This window comes from Trachinotus anak, unplaced genomic scaffold, assembly GCF_046630095.1.
Source record: "Trachinotus anak isolate AG129_WGS33_773 ecotype Australia unplaced genomic scaffold, CSIRO_AGI_Tana_v1 ptg000014l, whole genome shotgun sequence".
NCBI classification, from domain to species: Eukaryota; Metazoa; Chordata; class Actinopteri; order Carangiformes; family Carangidae; genus Trachinotus; species Trachinotus anak.
The window spans coordinates 19,992,049-20,009,625 of record NW_027273865.1 but is presented as its reverse complement, the minus strand read 5'-3'; the positions used below and the strand labels follow the sequence as shown (position 1 = coordinate 20,009,625).

Below are 17,577 nucleotides of genomic sequence, written 5' to 3'. Positions count from 1 at the left end.
TCACTTCAAATTATTATTATTACTGTATAAATTGTATTTAATATGAATGGATATTGGGTATGTACAGAAGAGTAACAGCACAACCCAGCATACAAGCAATTTAATCTAAAGATATCACTTCTCCCTTCAGAATAATTATTTAGCCATTTAAGTAACAACTTCATATGCATATAAAACATTTAATCATATTTATGATAAAATAAATAAACATACATAGTTAGAACATATTCATTTTTGTGGGAATTGTTAATTGAAAAAAATTCGGTGCTGCTAGATATAACAAATATTTGTCAAACTGAGCAGAGGATGTTTGTTATTTGCATGTTTGTGTGACCACGTTCTTTTCCCTGTCACCAAATCAACTCTGACAATAAGCTGAGTGTATACCGGAGTTTATTGTTCAGTTTTGTTCATACATACAGTTGTTTATACAGTTATTATTAGAGGACATTTTCAGTAAACTCATCCTGGCACAGAGCTCAGAATTGCAATATAATTGACCATGCACAGTTAAGTGCATCTGACAAAAATGAAGCATTATATTTAAAGAAAATAAATACATCTTAGCATTATAATGACACCATTAAAGTAAAAACTAGCCTTATAAATACTACATGTTCTACAGTATACAGAAGCAATATATACAATAGACAGGTACACTTTTGTGCTAGACTGAAAAAGTATACCTGACTCATTTTTAAGGAATTGAGAGGGATCAAAAAAGCTCAAAGTATAAATTGTGCAATATAAAAATAATTTATAAAAACTACTTGTAAATACAGCCCAATATTGACATAAATTCACATTATTGCATCACCCGACTGGCTATGAACAGAAAAAAGGTAAGTCATGTGGCTCAGGAAATATGTGGAAATAATTAGCAACATATACTCAATAAGTGTTATTTTCTGAAACATAGTAGTTCAGATTTTACCAAATAAATGTTATATTTTAATTTCACTTGTCACACTTTGAAATGCAATGCTCAATTACTCTTCCCACACACGAAGCATGTGCTCCAGTTACAAGCTCATCATGTAAACTGGGAGAAATAAATTGGGTCCACACTGTGATGAGGTAGAGAAAGCTGCAGATCTCTGTGAGTACAGTGCTTTAGTTATGTAGCTGAACTACGTAGCTGAAAACACTGACGCCACTATATACATAGTGAGTGACAAAATTTGGCACAACACTGAGTAGCTATTAGATTTGCTAATGATCTAAACGGATATTTGCTCTACTTTAGCTGCTTATCAACAAGACAACTGTTTGTTCTGCTTTGTTTCTGCTCTGGTTTCTTTGTTGTCCATTTGTTTTGTGTTGTTCTTTAATGAAGCTATAAAGGAAGCGGTGTTTTAAAAATAAATTTGATCTGACAAGAGCGGCTTCTCTGCTTTAAACCTGATGACAGATTATAAACAGGTTAAATGTGCAAACAGATTTTGAAGCTTATTACTCTAACAAGTATCTCAATAACATCCCTTTAGTGTTCCTATTCTTAGATCTGTCTTAAATACAATATTTAATAATCATGTCTTCTTTAATGAATGTCATGAAAATGTTACTAAAGAGGACACCATGACAAGAAATCTTAACAGTTACTACTCACACACACAGTTACGGAGGCAGTTAATATTTTAAGGATGGAGAGGACAAAAGGTTTCACTGTATTTTCCACAAAAAAAAAGTTACTTAGATAAATCACTGTCAATAGTCTAACTTCATTTAATTTTAAAATAATTTTGTTTTGAAATGGATATACTTTGCATTTATATTAGTTTAAAAGGCACAAACAAAGTGTTTCTCAAGGAAAGCAGAGAAAAGAAACATCCCTTTGAAGTAGCAATGAGGCCATGGTACACCTGGAGTCAAATGGACATCTTTCAGGTGGAGGCATGGCCCCTGCAGACATTTACAACCTGTCTATTTAATGTCATGCAAACCGTGAAGCTAGTGAGCTAATGTTTTGTTCATGACAAATTCCTGTTGGCCACAGCTAATCGTCGAGGAATGAAAACCAGGAAGACCAAACTATCTGTCAACTTAACATAAAAACATTAGTGTTGGTTCCTATATTACTGTGCTCACACAAACTCTGTATTCTAAGTCACTAAAATACCAAACTAGGTGAGAAACTAAATTCTGCATCCTGTTATAATACTGCCATCCACTGCAGCAGTATTTATCTCTGTCAAAAATGTGTAAATTTAACGGGCACTTCGTTCCTCCATAAAGCTTGTATTTGTGAAGACATCTGGCATTAAGCTTCCTCTTCTGAGTGCGTGTGCTCCCCAGTGGAAAAATAAAAATACAGTTACTGCATCCAAAACAAAGTCAGGAAATCCAGGTGGGATAATTAATAATTAAAAAAAAAAACAACAGTGCTCATAAGTGCGACACGCCTGCCTGAAGAGAGACCGTGAAATGTCTCTAAAGTGGTGCTTAATTTAACGGACTCTTCAGTGTTAAGAAAAACATCTTGACCTGATCTTACTTATTTCTACAGTAAACCACAGAGGAGATGATCATGGTGTGGGTCTTTTTAAGCAGAAAATCAGACGGCAAAGATGCACTGGAGTTACCTGTTGGCTCCACAGGTTCCTTCTTTACAAAATGCTTCTGTGATGTCTCTGTTTTCTCAGTGCATTGTGAGTGAATCAATAATCAGAGAAAACCCAAAGAATGGTCAAAAACAAAGTGCAGACTAAGCGGTCCCCTCTTGACTAAGTGGTCCAAGTTGGTGTCCGTTTTGTGTCCTTATAACAAAGACAGTTCCTCTTCCTCACACAGAAGAGGTTCCACCTCTGGGACGCGGAGCAGTCTGCTGCTTTTAGCAGAGCTGTTCTTCCTGTACATGACAAACTGGGCAGTCACCTGACAAGGTTAAGGCTCATACCGAAACATGAACAAGGTCCCCTTTCCTCAAGCAACTACTGATTTCTCCTTTTTTTTTCTAACCTGAAAATTATTGTATTATTCCTTTCCTTGTCATTAATGTTGCTCGGTCAAATAGGTAATTAATGCAGCTTTCTAGCCAATTATAAATCCAAACAATGAAATGAGTACTGTCTCAGACAGATCACAGATCATGCAAAATTCTCAGGCATATAAAAACTCAGAGGCAAACCAAACTGTAACAGTAAATGAACACACTTCATAGTCTCAAATGACTGCCTGCTACTTCACCACAGTGCAAGTTGCACTGTGCTGGTGCAATTCATGATCGTTCATGTGATATGTATAATAAGTTCACAACTGTAGCAAATACAGACAACATTCAACACAGGGACAATACAAGAAACAGAACAGTGTACAAGGACATAACAAGCAACATGAATGAATGCCTGAATATGGATTCAAGTAAAAGTGCAGGATGTGAACAAGTTTTCAGAACAGCTACTGTGGAATTACAGTGACAATTTAAACTTGTAACAGATTCAAGTTTTCACATGCAGGTAGTATCAGAAGATATGATGGGCTTGGTACAGTCAGCTTGTGGCTGGACTTGTGATTTAAAGGATACAAAGAAGTCAAGTATGAGGACTCCCAGGCTGCCAATGAGCCAGGCCAGATGTTTGATGATGAAGGTCTGTTTGGAGCCCCTCAGTGCAGGTAGGACCACAATGACGCTCAACCCATATGTCCCATTGCCCATCATGGCCAGGGCAAACAACAGGTAAGAGGTCCCCTCTGTAGACTGTCGCTGGAACTAGAATGGGAAGAGTTTACAGTATTTTGATCACACACCGAACCACAGCTTCTCCATGGGTATCACTTCTTCTTTACTTTAGCATTCTGCTGTTAGTGGAGCATTGCCTTATGGCATACACATGTGAAAACCCACAGCAAGAGAAAAAGGAAAAGATTGGGCACAATATGTTCACCACAAGCCTGGTTTCTGTTTCACTAACAACAAGTTATTTCTTTTCTCACCGTAATGAGATTAAAGGATAAAGCTGGTGTTACTTTTACCCTTCATCACCTTTTTGTATTGTAAGACACCACTACAGAGAGCATGTATCCAATATTGTGAATCCAAAGAAACATTTTGACCTTGGCTGAATAATGGAGTTTTATACTGTGGTGTTGCTACTGAGTTCAGTCTGTCCCCAAACGTGTGAAATACTGAAATGTTGCTTGGCAACATGTGAACGCTCTGTAGATTACTGCGTGGGCAGGACCCAAGCAATACTTAGAACGTGTTTGCCATAGAACTACTGAGGGAATAATAAATAATGGCATGCTATCTTTTATTATTCCACCAAACTGGATGAGTGACTTGCCACTTGGAATGATTTGGTGAAAATGTTTTGGGCTTTCAGCTGAAAAAAAAAAACAAACATGTTTGAACATGCAGGTCTTTCCCAGGGTAAATCTGACTGGAATGATTTACAATAGTGTGTGTGTGTGTGTGTGTGTGTGTGTGTGTGTGCACAAGTTTCTCTTGCACTGACAGCCTACAGAGACAATCCCCTCTGGTGATTAATAGCTGCATCTGAGCCATGTTACTTTGGTACAACAGCACCATTGTCTTCAATGCCTGGTTCATTTTTGACAAACAAACACACAAATCCCACCTCCCTCTTCAAACACACACAGTCCCTGTTTATGACTAACTGACATATAATAAGTGCAGTCTTCACAGACTCCCTTGGATGGGAGCCCGAAAAAGCTGTCCAAGATCTCCCCTCAGGATGGTGCAGCTCACACACAAACCATGGAAACAACCCCCATATCTCAGCTGAGTCAAACAAACAAATCGCCACTTACATTTTTATAGAGCTGAGGGAGACGAGAGCTGAGGTAGAAGATAGATGCCAGGTATCCACATATATAGCCTGTGATCTCCACCGATTTAGAGGTAGTTGGACTCTGGGAGAGATGAGGACACAGAGAGATGATAGGGTCAAAATGTTGCTGATTTATGAACATGTAAAGCCAACCTCTGAACACATTCACATATGGATACAAACACACACAATTTACCTACCAGGGTGTCTAAGGTTACGCTATTGTCTATGAAGAGCTTGGGTAAAGCCAGGAGGACTAACGTAGCAGCACCACACCACGTGAAGCACAACCACTTCAACGCAGGGCTCTCTAGAGGACAAACACACAAAGACAAAATAAAGAAGTGACAGTGAAAACAGGCCCAGAACCAAATTCAACAATGTGCATTAGCTGAGATTTAGCTGACAGTCCTATAAATAGTGCCTACTGTTTTACACCAGGTACGATATTATTTTTGCTCTATCAATGACATAAAAAAGTTGCTAATAACAAAGGCTGAAAAAAACATGCAGTTCTGACAGCAGTCTTTGAAAGGCTCAGCATGTCTATGTGTCATTCAGTAGTTTTGCACTCTTGGCTCCGGTGGTAACCACTCCTACGTACATGACAACTGGAAACGTCTCTGTCACCACTGAGGTCAGCAGGTGGCTGGTTTGCTGACTTCATACCATCACAGCAACAATTATTTCCATTCGTGTTATATTGATCTTGTCTATTGAACTATGTTTTGTAGACTGGATTTTTTTAAACACTGATACTGATATTTGAGGGTTTTTTTTTTTTTTAAATCAGATAACAATATATCAGCCAACAGTCATTTCTTAAAACATGAACACATTACATTAACAAACTGTCTGGAGATCCTATAGATTCATTATTTTAAAGAACTGTGACCATGATACAGACTGAGCAGGACAGTTTAAGCACAGTCTATTAGTACGCTTACCTGTTAACATGACGATTAGAAACAACTTAATCACATATAACGCAACAATACAATAAACCATAATCACAGTAGTTATATCATTGTGAGTATTAGTGATAAATTAGCAGTGATGGAGGAGGAAACAGGAGGTACTTCCTTCCTCATGGTTACGCTATTCTTTAATCTGGAGGGACATGATATGGCTGACTCACACAGCACTGGCATCACTCACCAGCTCCTCTACTCAAGAGAAAACATCAGGGCTTACTTTTGCTGGAGCTGTTCTTGATCTTATAGTAGAGAAACTGGGAGATGAGGATCAGGTCTGTGAAGATGTAGAACACCACTGTGACCACCTGAGAGAGGGGGAGGGAGGGAGAGAGACAAAGAGAAGGCAAACAAAAATGTTATTTTGTCCTGTGTAACTAATTGATCACATTTGTAAGGCAGCTGAGTACAGAATTTCATGTGCAATATAAATATAGAAAACTCAAAGCCTCACGAACCTTCTGCCATCAAAACTTATTCTGTCTATATATGATGTAAAGTCAAATCAAATCAAGTCAATTTTTATTTACGTGGCACCAAATCACAACAGAAGTTTATTCTAGAAATGTTTTAAATGAGTGAACTAAACACGAAATAAGTGAACACAACACCTCTGACACAAAGAAGGACTGAGCACAGTTTATGTGTCATGTGATAAATCACCAATTTTAGAAACAAGAAAGCAAATGTCAGTTCACAGCAGGGACACACACAGTGTAAAGCTGTGAACAGCCAAAAAAAAACAAAAAACAGCCAGACTGGGTTGTAATGTGAGTGTTTACCTGAATAGGAAGCTGACTAGTTAGGTAACAGCCTGCAAAGCTGGTCACGTCCCCACTGAAGAGGAAGAAGAGGAAACCAAAAGACATGGCCTCCTCCACTTTACCATTACGATAGGCTTCATAGACCTGCCTAGATAGATAGATAGATAGATAGATAGATAGATAGATAGATAGATAGATAATATACGCACTTGGTAATTCAACATTTTATTGGGGTGGAGCATCACTGTCAGTACTTACGGTAAAGTGGACAGCAGAAAGCAGAACATGGATATGAGCCCTATCACCACGCTGCAGTACTCCCACACATTATCCACACACTCCTCCAGCAGGTAAAGGATCCACGGTGTCCCGTTAACACACAGCGGCCTGCCCAGCGCTGGAGGGGTCCAGTTAGCGGCGGCCACGTCCACACTCTTCCCGGGGAAGCGCGCAGTGGCCATCGGGGAGGGTGAGGGAGGGGACTGGCTCTGCGCTCCTGCTGCAGATAGCACCGCTTCCAGTTTCTAAGCAGATGTGTGTTTATTTTGGAAACAAAGCCCACACCACTACCTACCGCGTAAAACAGATATACGAAGATTTGTTCTTTCATCTGACGATTCTGCAAGAGATAAAACAGACACAGATACACAACTATCAATTAAAAAAGAGCAGTGAGAAGTGTTGGATACATCCCGATCTAGTAAATACGTATATATTTCGAGAAATACCTTCATAATTCCTCAGTGGGCTTAATTTGCACACTCTGTTCACAGTAAAAAAAATGAGCACCAGTGGCCCAATTTTAGCCCAGTTTGCATTAGCTTTGGTCGCTGTCATTGTTTAGGCAAATTTGCATAGACTTGAGGAAGAGATGCTAACAAACAGAGATGGCTAAAATTAGCTTCAGATAACGGATCACCTGATGAAATGCGCTCGCAGCGGGCTGCAGGCTGTTTGGGGGTTAACTTCCCCCACATCCTCACACCTCATCTACTCAGTATTAGCCTTTGTAATGAAGATTGTGTATGAGCTGCTCACATTATCGTCCATCACTGGCGGGCCACTATTGTCAACACATCCTGAATACCTCCACCACATCCTGTGAGGATTTTCAAAATAATATCACCACGTACATGCTTGCGTTATATCTATACTTGCGAACTACTGGTTAGATAATGGATAACCTCGCCCCGAGATTCATTTGTAATAAATAATATTTTATCACAAACTCTACAAATGCAATATTCCATTAACACAGAAGCCTAGATGCATAGAGGACTGACTGTATGAAGATGATTTCTTGATATTGCAGTGGCCTGTAAGCTACTGAAGAAAAAGACAATACACTTACTTTAATTTTAATTTTAATATATATATATATATATATATATATATATATATATATATATATATATATATATATATATATATTAAAATTAAATATATTATATATTGTATAGTTAATAATTCTGACATCTCAACAGAGAGATCTTTTATTTTGAAGGCAAAAAGTTCCTATACTACCCTTATTACCTTGACGCGGCGGAAACTGAACACGTTTTCATCTTCACTTGCTACGAGTGATGCCTAGAGAAATACCACCACCTACTGATCGAATCGCAATAGACAAATAAATAAATAAATACACAAATGCCCCTGTGTACTGCTACTACTATCCCACTCCCACTGATAATAATAGTAACAACACTAATAACAATATGTTTATTATTTTTATTTTTAAGAAATACAGCGACTTTTTGGGCAGATCAATAACTGATAACTGAATTGGGCCCATAATCTTTCTCTTCTGAACCCCATACAGCTAAGGGGTTGCTGCAAACATTAAACAGTATGTCTAAGCATGGAGGAGGGATTATGGATAACTCTGCTTTGGAAGACAGCCACAAAGTTATGAGGCTTAATCTACCTTCTCTCTCCATGCTCTCTGTACGTGGTGCCATGCTGCCTTTAATATCTTCTTTTTAAAGAAAGATTAGATCATAATTTCAAGTTAAACTACTTGGCCAAGGCGAGAGCAAACCTGACCTGGTAACAAACATGTGATCTATGTCAGAGCATCTGAAGAAAACGGGAATGATATTTGGATTATTTTGTTAGAGATGAAATTTTGTGTCAGTTATATGTCTCACAAAGAAAAATGACAGAAACATACTGAACTGATAAACCACTCAATGCATTTTTCTACTAGGCTTTAGGTTGTGAGGTTTCCATGCAGCCTAAACCATTGACACTATTAAATGAAGAGCGAATTACTGAATGAAGTTACAGGTTTATTTAGTCTACACCTTAACCTTTAACATATGTGACCTCGAATATGTTAGTTTCTTAGGTTACAGAAGTCATTGGTGACCTACTTGATATATTTCCCGAGAGCGCTTGAAGGCAGCATCCCAACCTGTCCCTCCCTCCGTCCACCTGTTGCGCCTCCGGCTCTGGTCGGCCGCACGATGGCGCGCTTTCCAATGCTGGCCGGAGAGGACGAATAAAGGCTTGCTCTGTAAAGGGGGGGGGGGGGGGGGGGGGGGGGGGGGGGGGGACTTGAAGCTGTGCAGGGGTAATTTGTGTTGCTATGTGCAGCGTTGGACCGAGGTTTGGAGGTAGCCCTGCAGTCGGAGCTCCACATTCAGAGCCGGATGCGTCCTCGTCCTGCGTGGAGCCAGGTAAGCTGACCGACGCTGTAGGTGTGCTCAGGAATGAATTAGCTTTTGGCTTTGTTGCTGCACGGCATTCTGTCACTGGAGACAGAAAACGCGTTGCCGGGGGTAAATGCGCGAATGCCTCCCACATTCCTTGATGTCGGGAAAAGTTGCCTGGATGAGGTGAAGACCGTGCATGAAATACCTTTTACCTAAGAAATGCACAAACACAGTGGGAGCGCGCAGGTGCGTTGGAGAGGTGTTCTTGTGGGCTGTTGCAGGCGAGCACTCAATATATAATATAGGGTGAACTTGTTAATTATGGCATATGCTGAGAGTGTATTTGCAGGATACACATAGGCTATTGCACCTTATAGAAATAAAAGAGTTAAAGGGGAGCGGTAGGAGGAAGCTGAGGTGGGGTGCATATACACATGGTACATTATATTTTTAGGTTTTGCTGGAAACATGGTGTCTCAGACCACTTACTTACACCTGCTTTACTTCTATTCAGTCAGTCTCTCTCTCTCTCTCTCTCTCTCTCTCTCTCTCTCTCTCTCTCTCTCTCTCTCTCTCTCTCTCTGTGTGTGTTTCAGTGTAAATACAGTGGAATGTGTCCTGAGAGCTTGACAGGCGAGTTCAGTCACATAACTCACATTTAGTCTGTCCATTTCTTCTCCTCATGCTGCTCTGTCCAAGTCGATGTCTCCTGTTGCTCCACCTTTGTGTGTGTGAATGCAGACGGGGAGACGACTCCTCAAGGTCACAGACTTCTGAGACGGACAGATGTTGGTGTCTCAGAAAGGAAGGACACTCTTGTAGTCAACCTCCTTCAAATAGCAGCCTGTAATCCATTCAGTCATTCATGTTTTCAGTCTTTTTGTACGCACTCAAGGTGGAAGCTGCCGATCGATCACAGGGACAGTTGAGTGGACTAAATCTAAATCACATTCAGGTGTCATTTAATTGTGTCCAGTTGACCTCATTGCTTCTCTCCATTGTGAAGACCTTACTGTATTTTGTGTCATATATGGCACATATGCATGTAATTTAGATTAGCTTGCAAGTCTTTAATTCTTTTCCATGTGATTCTGTTTCTGAAAAGGTACATATGTTATCTTGGAATGAGGACACGCTCAGTTCTTCAGTTAAAAGATGGTTAAACAGGGATATGTGAATTTATCTAGTGCTGATGACATTTGGGTGTTTTTCAGCTACCAATAGAAGGAAGTTGGATATATTTTTAGCAAGCAAGTTGATGTATTAAGACAGTGCTTTTTACATGTTACAGCCTACACCCTCCAAGCGAAAGCTGTGATCCATTGCTCATTTCTTCACTGTAATCACTTACTCAGAACACAGGAAATCTAGATAACGTGGAGGAAGCGGGTTATTAAAAGATGTCTAAACTTAGAAACCTATTAAACATGTATTTAGGATATTTGAAAGCAGCTCACTATCAAGAATGAGGTCCTGATGTTTTGTGTGCTGAATGTGTTCCTTAAAGCCTGCATTCCCGGGCGAGACCGGTAGCCTATATGCTGAAACCACAACACTTCCGTACAGCTCTCCACTCCAGACCCTGGGTTTGGGCTGCGGAAGGCAGCGGGGAGTGATGAATAATGGATGGTGTAGAAAACGTGCGTGAATGTTAGTTGGCTGAGTGTGGCGGTAATGCACTAGTCCAACCTGCACTGCTCCTCTCTGCTATGGAAATCCTCTCAGCAGTCATGAGTCTCACAAGGCTGCAGAGCCAAACTTGAGAGCAAAGAGAACCCCCCACCCCCCCCCCCACCCCACCCCACCCCACCCCCCCATCCACACTTTAGACTGGATTCACTGCCATTTGACACAGTTATGCCTGCTGAGACACACACACACACTCACACTCACACACATACACTCACACACAAACAAACTGAAAAAAAAGAAAGAAGTCAGTAGATCGGTCTATAGAGACCTTCTATTATTATTTTTTTCCCCTGTCTGCAACTGAAATTAGTTTCACTGTGGAATCCAGCACAGTGGGTCCCAAAATATATTTCTGAATGACCTATCTGGGTTAAAATTGAGTTTGAGTCATTATGATACTTCTGTTATAAGAAGAAAACTTTTATTCTGAAGGGTAAACCAAAATGAATTAGTCTAATCAACAGCAGTGGCTATTTTGATTGATTGATTGATTAATTCTTCAGTCAATTTTTTTTTTAAATTAAAGATGCCACAAACTTTTGCTGGTTCCAGCCTCTGATGAAACAATTTGTCGCTCATCTTTGCCGTGTATGATAGTAAACTAAATATTTTTAGGTTATGGCGAATTTGTTGGTCAAAACAACTTTGAAGCAACTGAAACCATTTTGAAGACGTTGTTTTAGGGTCTGGGAAATTGTGAGGGGCTTCATTCATAACATTTTATAGACTAAACGATTTCTAGAGTAATCGAGAAAATAGATGAATCACAATTTTACATCCTCATATATAATAAATCCTAACATTTGAGAATGGATTATTGAAATTGCTGTTGATTTATTTTCTGTAGATTGACTCTTTGATGAATTAATTCATCAGATAACTATTTTGGCACTACATGAACACAGTGTGGGTCTTTGTAGAGGCAGCATTAGATTAGAGCCAAAGTTTTGGAGGATAACAGGCCACACATCCAGAGAAGACATCATTCTCTGTGTGTGTCTGAACCATTTTAACTTATCTCTTTGCTATTCATAACGTATGTGCTCTTTCCGTCCCTTGAGTGTAACATTAAGTGTTCCTGTGGTCTGCTTCTGTTTGCTCTTATCGGGTCCGCAGCGACCACTGTCAAGAGAGAGAATGAGATGTTAGCTCCCAAGTGTTCCCCTCCCGCTCAACCTCTGCTTTCTCTCTCTGTCTCTTCGTATTTCCTATTCTGTCGTTCTGTATCTCTCACTGGCTTCAGTGTGTTTTACAGTAGCTGTTTTCTGCAGCTCCTGTCATACTGTAATTCCCAGTCGTCGCTCCACAGCTGCATAACTGCAGGGCATAAATAATGGATAACTTTCCCTTTCTTCCACACACACACACACACACACACACACACACACACACACACTATACACTACAATATTCCTATGCTAAACCTCGGGGGTCTATCTTTAAGAAGTTTTAACTGAGTGTCTCATCCGCGTCAGTGTGGACCTATTTCCAAAGAAGTCTTCAGGGAGTCTCTTCTTTGTGACTTCTTCATCTTACTTATTCATGCAATTCATGGCATCAGTTACATAACCAATTGGCCCAGTTATAGGGAATAACTACTACCTTAACCAGCCTTTAATCCTACCATTCATATGGAAGGTGGATTTCTGCTCAGAATATGACAGGAAGATATTTGAGGACCAAATCATATAGTAATATTAGATTTTTTTTATGGAAGTATTGAAGCTTTTTGGAATAAAAGAAGAGAATGAAAGAAATCTTTGTTCTGGTCAAAATGTAAATACTCATTTTAGGTACAGCAGACTGACAGTATTTTAAAGGGACCAGGTGCAGTGGGATGTATTCAAGTAGATCATTTAAACCACTAGATCAGCTGAGCATGTGTATATTTATCTTTCACTGTAGCTTTTCTATAACCAAAAGCCATTTTCAAAAGAACTTTTTGTCTGTAGGGATGGCAGTGTTGGCCTGTGGGTCTATCTGTCTGTCTGTTGGTTCATCACTGTACTGCCATCCAGATTTACACGTTTCAGGGATTGCCATTGAAATTTGTACAGGTATTCGTGGACCCCTGAGGATGAAGCCTGTGAGCTTTTGTGATCCTTGACCTTTCCCATTCAGGGAAGCTGTATCTTTCAGGATACCCTCCAACATTTCCAACAACCAGCAACAAGCCCCATAAATGTTTGACTTTTGCTCTTTAACGCACTTGAGATTAGTGCTGGATCTTCTGTTCTCTCTAAGTTTACTTTAGTGCATTTTGTAACACATGCTTCTTATTTGCACATTACCAGAGGCGTACAAAGCAAACTCTGATTTGCCATTTAATACCAAAGTTAATATGCCATCTTTAGAGTATAGTTACAAAAGGGTAAAACATATACAGTACCAAACGCTGTAGCCTAATTCACAAAAGCAAATACAAATCAAGTCCAGAATATGTGTTTTTAAAGTGATTTCAGGCTGCAGAATGATGGCCAGTTGGGCATATTTATCTTTGTCCTAATGTGTGAGATGAGGAACTTCAAACAGTTTTTGAAAAGCAGCTTTCCAACAGGGTTCAAGCTGCCTCTACTCCAAACCCCCACCCCTCCTTCCCCATGCCCCCTACTCTCAAATCCACATGATAATTATGTGCATAAATAAAGAAGAAAATAAGTTAAGAAAGAAAGAGAGAAATAGACAGGGGAACTTCTGTGTATGTGTGGCAGAAAGAAAGAAAGAAAGAAAAGATGAGAGAAATATTTCTTCCACTCTTTGCTTCTTAATTCGTACACACTCAGATATGAAGCAGTGATGTAGAGAAAACAGTAAACATAAAGCAGCTTTATTTCTTCCGTGGTCCCCTTCTGTCTCTCCCTTTTACCCAGCTACTTTCTAAAGTATTTGTGTGTGTGTGCGTGTGTGTGTATAATGTCTTGCAGGCCGAGCAGGTGCACATTACACAGAAGGATAGGGCCGAGTGAGCAGAGAGAGAGAGGGAGGGAGAGAGACGGGGGGGGGGGGGGGGGGGGGTCTGTCTTATAGGTCACACAAAAGAGCCAGTGTTTTCTCCCACCCACTCTCTCTCTCTCTCTCTCTCTCTCTCTGAGTCCTGAGTGAAGACAGTAGTGGCAGAGAGAGAGAGAGAGAGAGAGAGAGAGAGAGAGGGAGAGGGAGAGGGAGAGGGAGACCCTTTGGTCACATTGTCCTCACATAAACCCTTACCCTCACACCGGCCCCCCAGCACGCACCCCCTGCCACCCCTCACTCCGTGGCCTGCTCACAGCTCTCCTGCAACATGTGGATGCCTGCTAGAGCTTTACATCAACTGAAATTCATTGGACGGATTAATGTTATCAGAGTGTTTGCAGAAGTATGACAGACAACATGCTATTGAGATATAAAAATGAAAACCACAACGCAGATATGCGTGTTGTGTGTGTGTGTGCGCGCGTGTGTGTGCATGTGTGTGTGCATGTGTGTGTAAAGGTTGCATTCCTGAGCTTGCTGAGCCGTAGCTGGGTGATTAATAGCAACTAGCTGATTGTTTAAGAACTGAAATTCCTCAGGTTCATTTATTCCTCTGCTTTTACTTACACATGCACTCGCGCACCCATGCACACTGGTGCTCAGTCAGGTGGGTTGTGTCATATTTGGAGCAGGAATGGATAGAGTAAATAAACACAACCTTTCACTTTTGAAGAAGGAGAGGATGGCGTGTATATATATTATACTGTATCTGTGTGCAGGTGTGTGTGTGTGTGTGTGTGTGTGTGTGTGTGTATGCAAGTGTTTTTGAGGCACTCAGGCAGAATAATGAAAAGCTGTCTGCAGGTTACACAGGGAATTCAGGACACCGAAACATTATCCACTTCTTGCTTTCTCTCTCTCAGGTTCTCTGTCTCTGTTGCTTTCTTCTTTTCTCTTTCGCTCCGAGTGTGTTAGCCAAATCTTACTTCTCCCTACTACTTTGACTGTGTGTTTCTTTTTATGCCTCCGCACTGGTGACACCCAGGGTCGGGTATTATGTTTTCGGTTTGTCTGTCCATCCATCCATCCGTCTGTATGTCTGTCTGTACCTCTGTCCGTCCCATTCTTGTGAATGCAATATCTCAGGAGTACCTCGAGTGAATTTCATCATTTCTTCAAATTTGGCACAAATGTTCATTTGGACTCAAAGATGAACTGATTAGATTTCTGTGGTCAAAGGTCAAAGGTCAAAACATGTTTTTGGCCTATTGACTGTGATATCTCAAGACTGTCTTGAGAGAATTTCTTCAGATTGGCACCAACATGCACTTATACTCATTCACAAAACATTTTGACTCACAAATTCTTACGCTAATTATCACACAATTTAACACAAATGTATGAATGTTATGAAGTGATGACATTTTATATCCAAATGGTCAAAGGTCTTCTGCACTGTGACATCATTATGTTCTGCAAAAACACTTACCGTTACTCAACACTGTAACTCAGGAAGGAGAGATTGTCATTATATTCTCTGCAACTTGGCTGGTTGATGGAGGCGTACAACAACAAGGTGGTACCTCTAGTTTCGGTTGTTGATCTGTTGTCTCTGTCTGATCCTCTCCATCTCTCCTTCCCTGCCTCAATTTTTTGTCAGTTCCTCCTCTTTCTTTCCTTTCTTTTTTTCTTTCTAAACTTCTTTCAATCTAACTTTATATGTTTCTTGCCAAATTCATATAGTATAGGGATGGATAACATTTGAAATGTTTACTAGTCCAATACTGTGAGGAATGTAATTGTGTATTCTAAAACCCCTTTTTTATTTAAACTTGTCAGTTGTTAAATGCTATGTAAACACATACAATGATACACGAACTATGCCTCAACAAAAACAGACTAATTAAAGAATAAGTAAAGAAGAATACAAATCTTAGCAAGTAATACATGCCAGCTGTTTGTACCTGACACTTTTCAATACTCAACGTTGTGGACATTTCGTATTCAGCTTCAACATCCAGCGCTTGTGTGACTTCAAATATATACTGTCTATACATATGTATGAAAGATGTTACAGGTAATTGGTGATTGATACCTCTCCAAAACACTCATACAGAATTAGCTTTGGTTGTGGCTTTGATTGCTCTCAAGCGCTGATTGTTGCTCTACACAACAGGGATAATAGGTTTGTGTGTGACTCTGTCTGTGTGACAGATAAATCTCTTCGCTCTGTGTTCACGGTTGTTTTGTTGTTTTGGTCCCAACGGCCCGGCTTGGACCAATAAGAATTCCTGATGTGGTATCCTGGCAATGGGAGGGTTTCCATGGCCATCACCGGCTTGGCAGGAGAGATAACGGTCTCCCTAGTGCTCCGCTTTGTGCTTTCCTGTGGTCTAGCTTGGGCTCGCTCCAAATGTGGCTTTGAGAGAAATGGTGTGAGGATGAGATGACGTCTGATTGTGGAGGGAAACGGCTGCAGAGAGCAGACAATGACACAGATACATATGCTTAGCTGCTCATCCTCTGAGAGGAGGCAGAGTTCAGCTCTGAGCAAACTCACCATGATCACAGGCAGGCAGGCAGACAGGCTGGGTGGCGGCTTTAAAGTGAAAGAGTGTGTGTGTTTCCTACTCGCAGAATGCTTCTGTAGCATCACAGGAAGCGATCTTGTGCATGTGTTTGTACTAAATCTGTACCATATGTGGAGGACAGGTGTGTGAAGCCGGGGTATATCACACTTTTAGACGCAAGCATATATTAACTGTGTGTTTATGTTTTTGTGTGTGTAATCCTTGGCCCTTCCGGTGCCCCTCGTAGTGTTAATGTTTTAATGTTTAATTAAGGCTGACAGGAACAGCGATAATGGCAGGTAAATGGTTAACTCTGTAAACTTGAAATCCCACAACTCTAACCTCATTCATAACACTTAATGGCAGAAGACTGTGTACTCTCATTGAAGCATTAGATGTATTTCCATTATGAATAACTACTTTTAATAATCACTGACAGTAATCATAGTTAGAAAATAACAATTGATCCAATTTTTAAATAAATTGAGGAAGTTTAAAACTTGTAAAGACTGTTCATGTAATTACTATTTTGCCATATTCGATCCCAACCCATAATTTAGAAGATGGACTGCAGTGTGACTTCACTATGACTTCAGCCAGTACTATTTTCACCCTGAATGTCACTGAGGCTGCACTAGTTAAACAACCTGGAAACAGCAGTCACACATTTCCAGAGTACATACATGGCATGTTTATGCATTTTGGTAGGAATGTATGATTTTTTTTGCAGATTTGTCACACATTACCTAGGAGTCGTTTAGTTCACATCACCACATATTAACTTCCACTTGGACAGAAGGAGTGAAAACTAAAGGAAGGAAAGGTTTTGAAAAGAGAGATAGGGGCAAGGGTGAAAAACAGTGGAGGAGTGCTTGAGCAGATATTTTAAGATGCTTCTAATGTTGTTGAATGTCACTTTCACATGAAGAAATAGTTCAACATTTTGGGCAATATGCTTATTTGCTTTCTAGCTGAAGGTTGGTGGAGAACATTGATCCAACTCTCATTGTTTGAAGATAAACAAATTCAAGCTCACTACCCTAATTAACACATCATACCTCCTCATTATACCTTTATTTGTTTAATCAAAAACCAAAATCCTTTATTTGGCCAGGTTAAAAGTCTCACTGAGATTAAAATCTCTTTTTCAAGAGTGACCTGGCCAAGAGAGCAATGGC

The 17,577-nt window shown here is 40.2% G+C and overlaps 2 protein-coding genes across 7 annotated transcripts in view; one reads left to right on the top strand and one right to left on the bottom strand.

Annotated features, from left to right (window-relative positions):
• Nucleotides 1-376: 376 nt before the first annotated feature.
• On the bottom strand, nucleotides 377-7,609 carry LOC139631766 (lysosomal amino acid transporter 1 homolog). Of its 3 annotated transcripts, none has more exons than XM_071496288.1 (9): nucleotides 7,448-7,609; nucleotides 7,103-7,147; nucleotides 6,787-7,027; nucleotides 6,547-6,676; nucleotides 5,985-6,072; nucleotides 4,991-5,100; nucleotides 4,771-4,872; nucleotides 3,524-3,709; nucleotides 377-2,874 (listed from the first exon to the last, which is right to left on the bottom strand). In XM_071496288.1, the coding sequence occupies exons 1-9, from the start codon at nucleotides 7,503-7,505 to the stop codon at nucleotides 2,758-2,760; spliced, it is 1,077 nt and encodes a 358-aa protein (XP_071352389.1). In that variant the 5' UTR covers nucleotides 7,506-7,609; the 3' UTR covers nucleotides 377-2,757. The 3 variants fall into 3 exon arrangements, with proteins under 3 accessions (XP_071352389.1, XP_071352388.1, XP_071352390.1); XM_071496287.1 differs by lacking the exon at nucleotides 7,448-7,609 and adding an exon at nucleotides 7,257-7,426; XM_071496289.1 differs by having other exon boundaries at nucleotides 6,787-7,147; nucleotides 7,567-7,607.
• A 1,186-nt stretch (nucleotides 7,610-8,795) lies between these two features.
• The window catches only part of veph1 (ventricular zone expressed PH domain-containing 1), a 76,049-nt gene continuing 67,267 nt past the window's right edge, over nucleotides 8,796-17,577 (top strand). For 3 of the 4 annotated variants that reach the window (XM_071496838.1, XM_071496836.1, XM_071496837.1), the window contains exon 1: nucleotides 9,077-9,209. Coding sequence is in view for 1 of the 4 variants with exons in the window: in XM_071496839.1 (XP_071352940.1) it covers nucleotides 9,119-9,209 (91 nt within the window). In the remaining 3 variants the exon portion in view is untranslated. Of the gene's footprint in view, nucleotides 9,210-17,577 lie in introns of all 4 variants that reach the window. The other variant, XM_071496839.1, reaches the window with a different exon arrangement.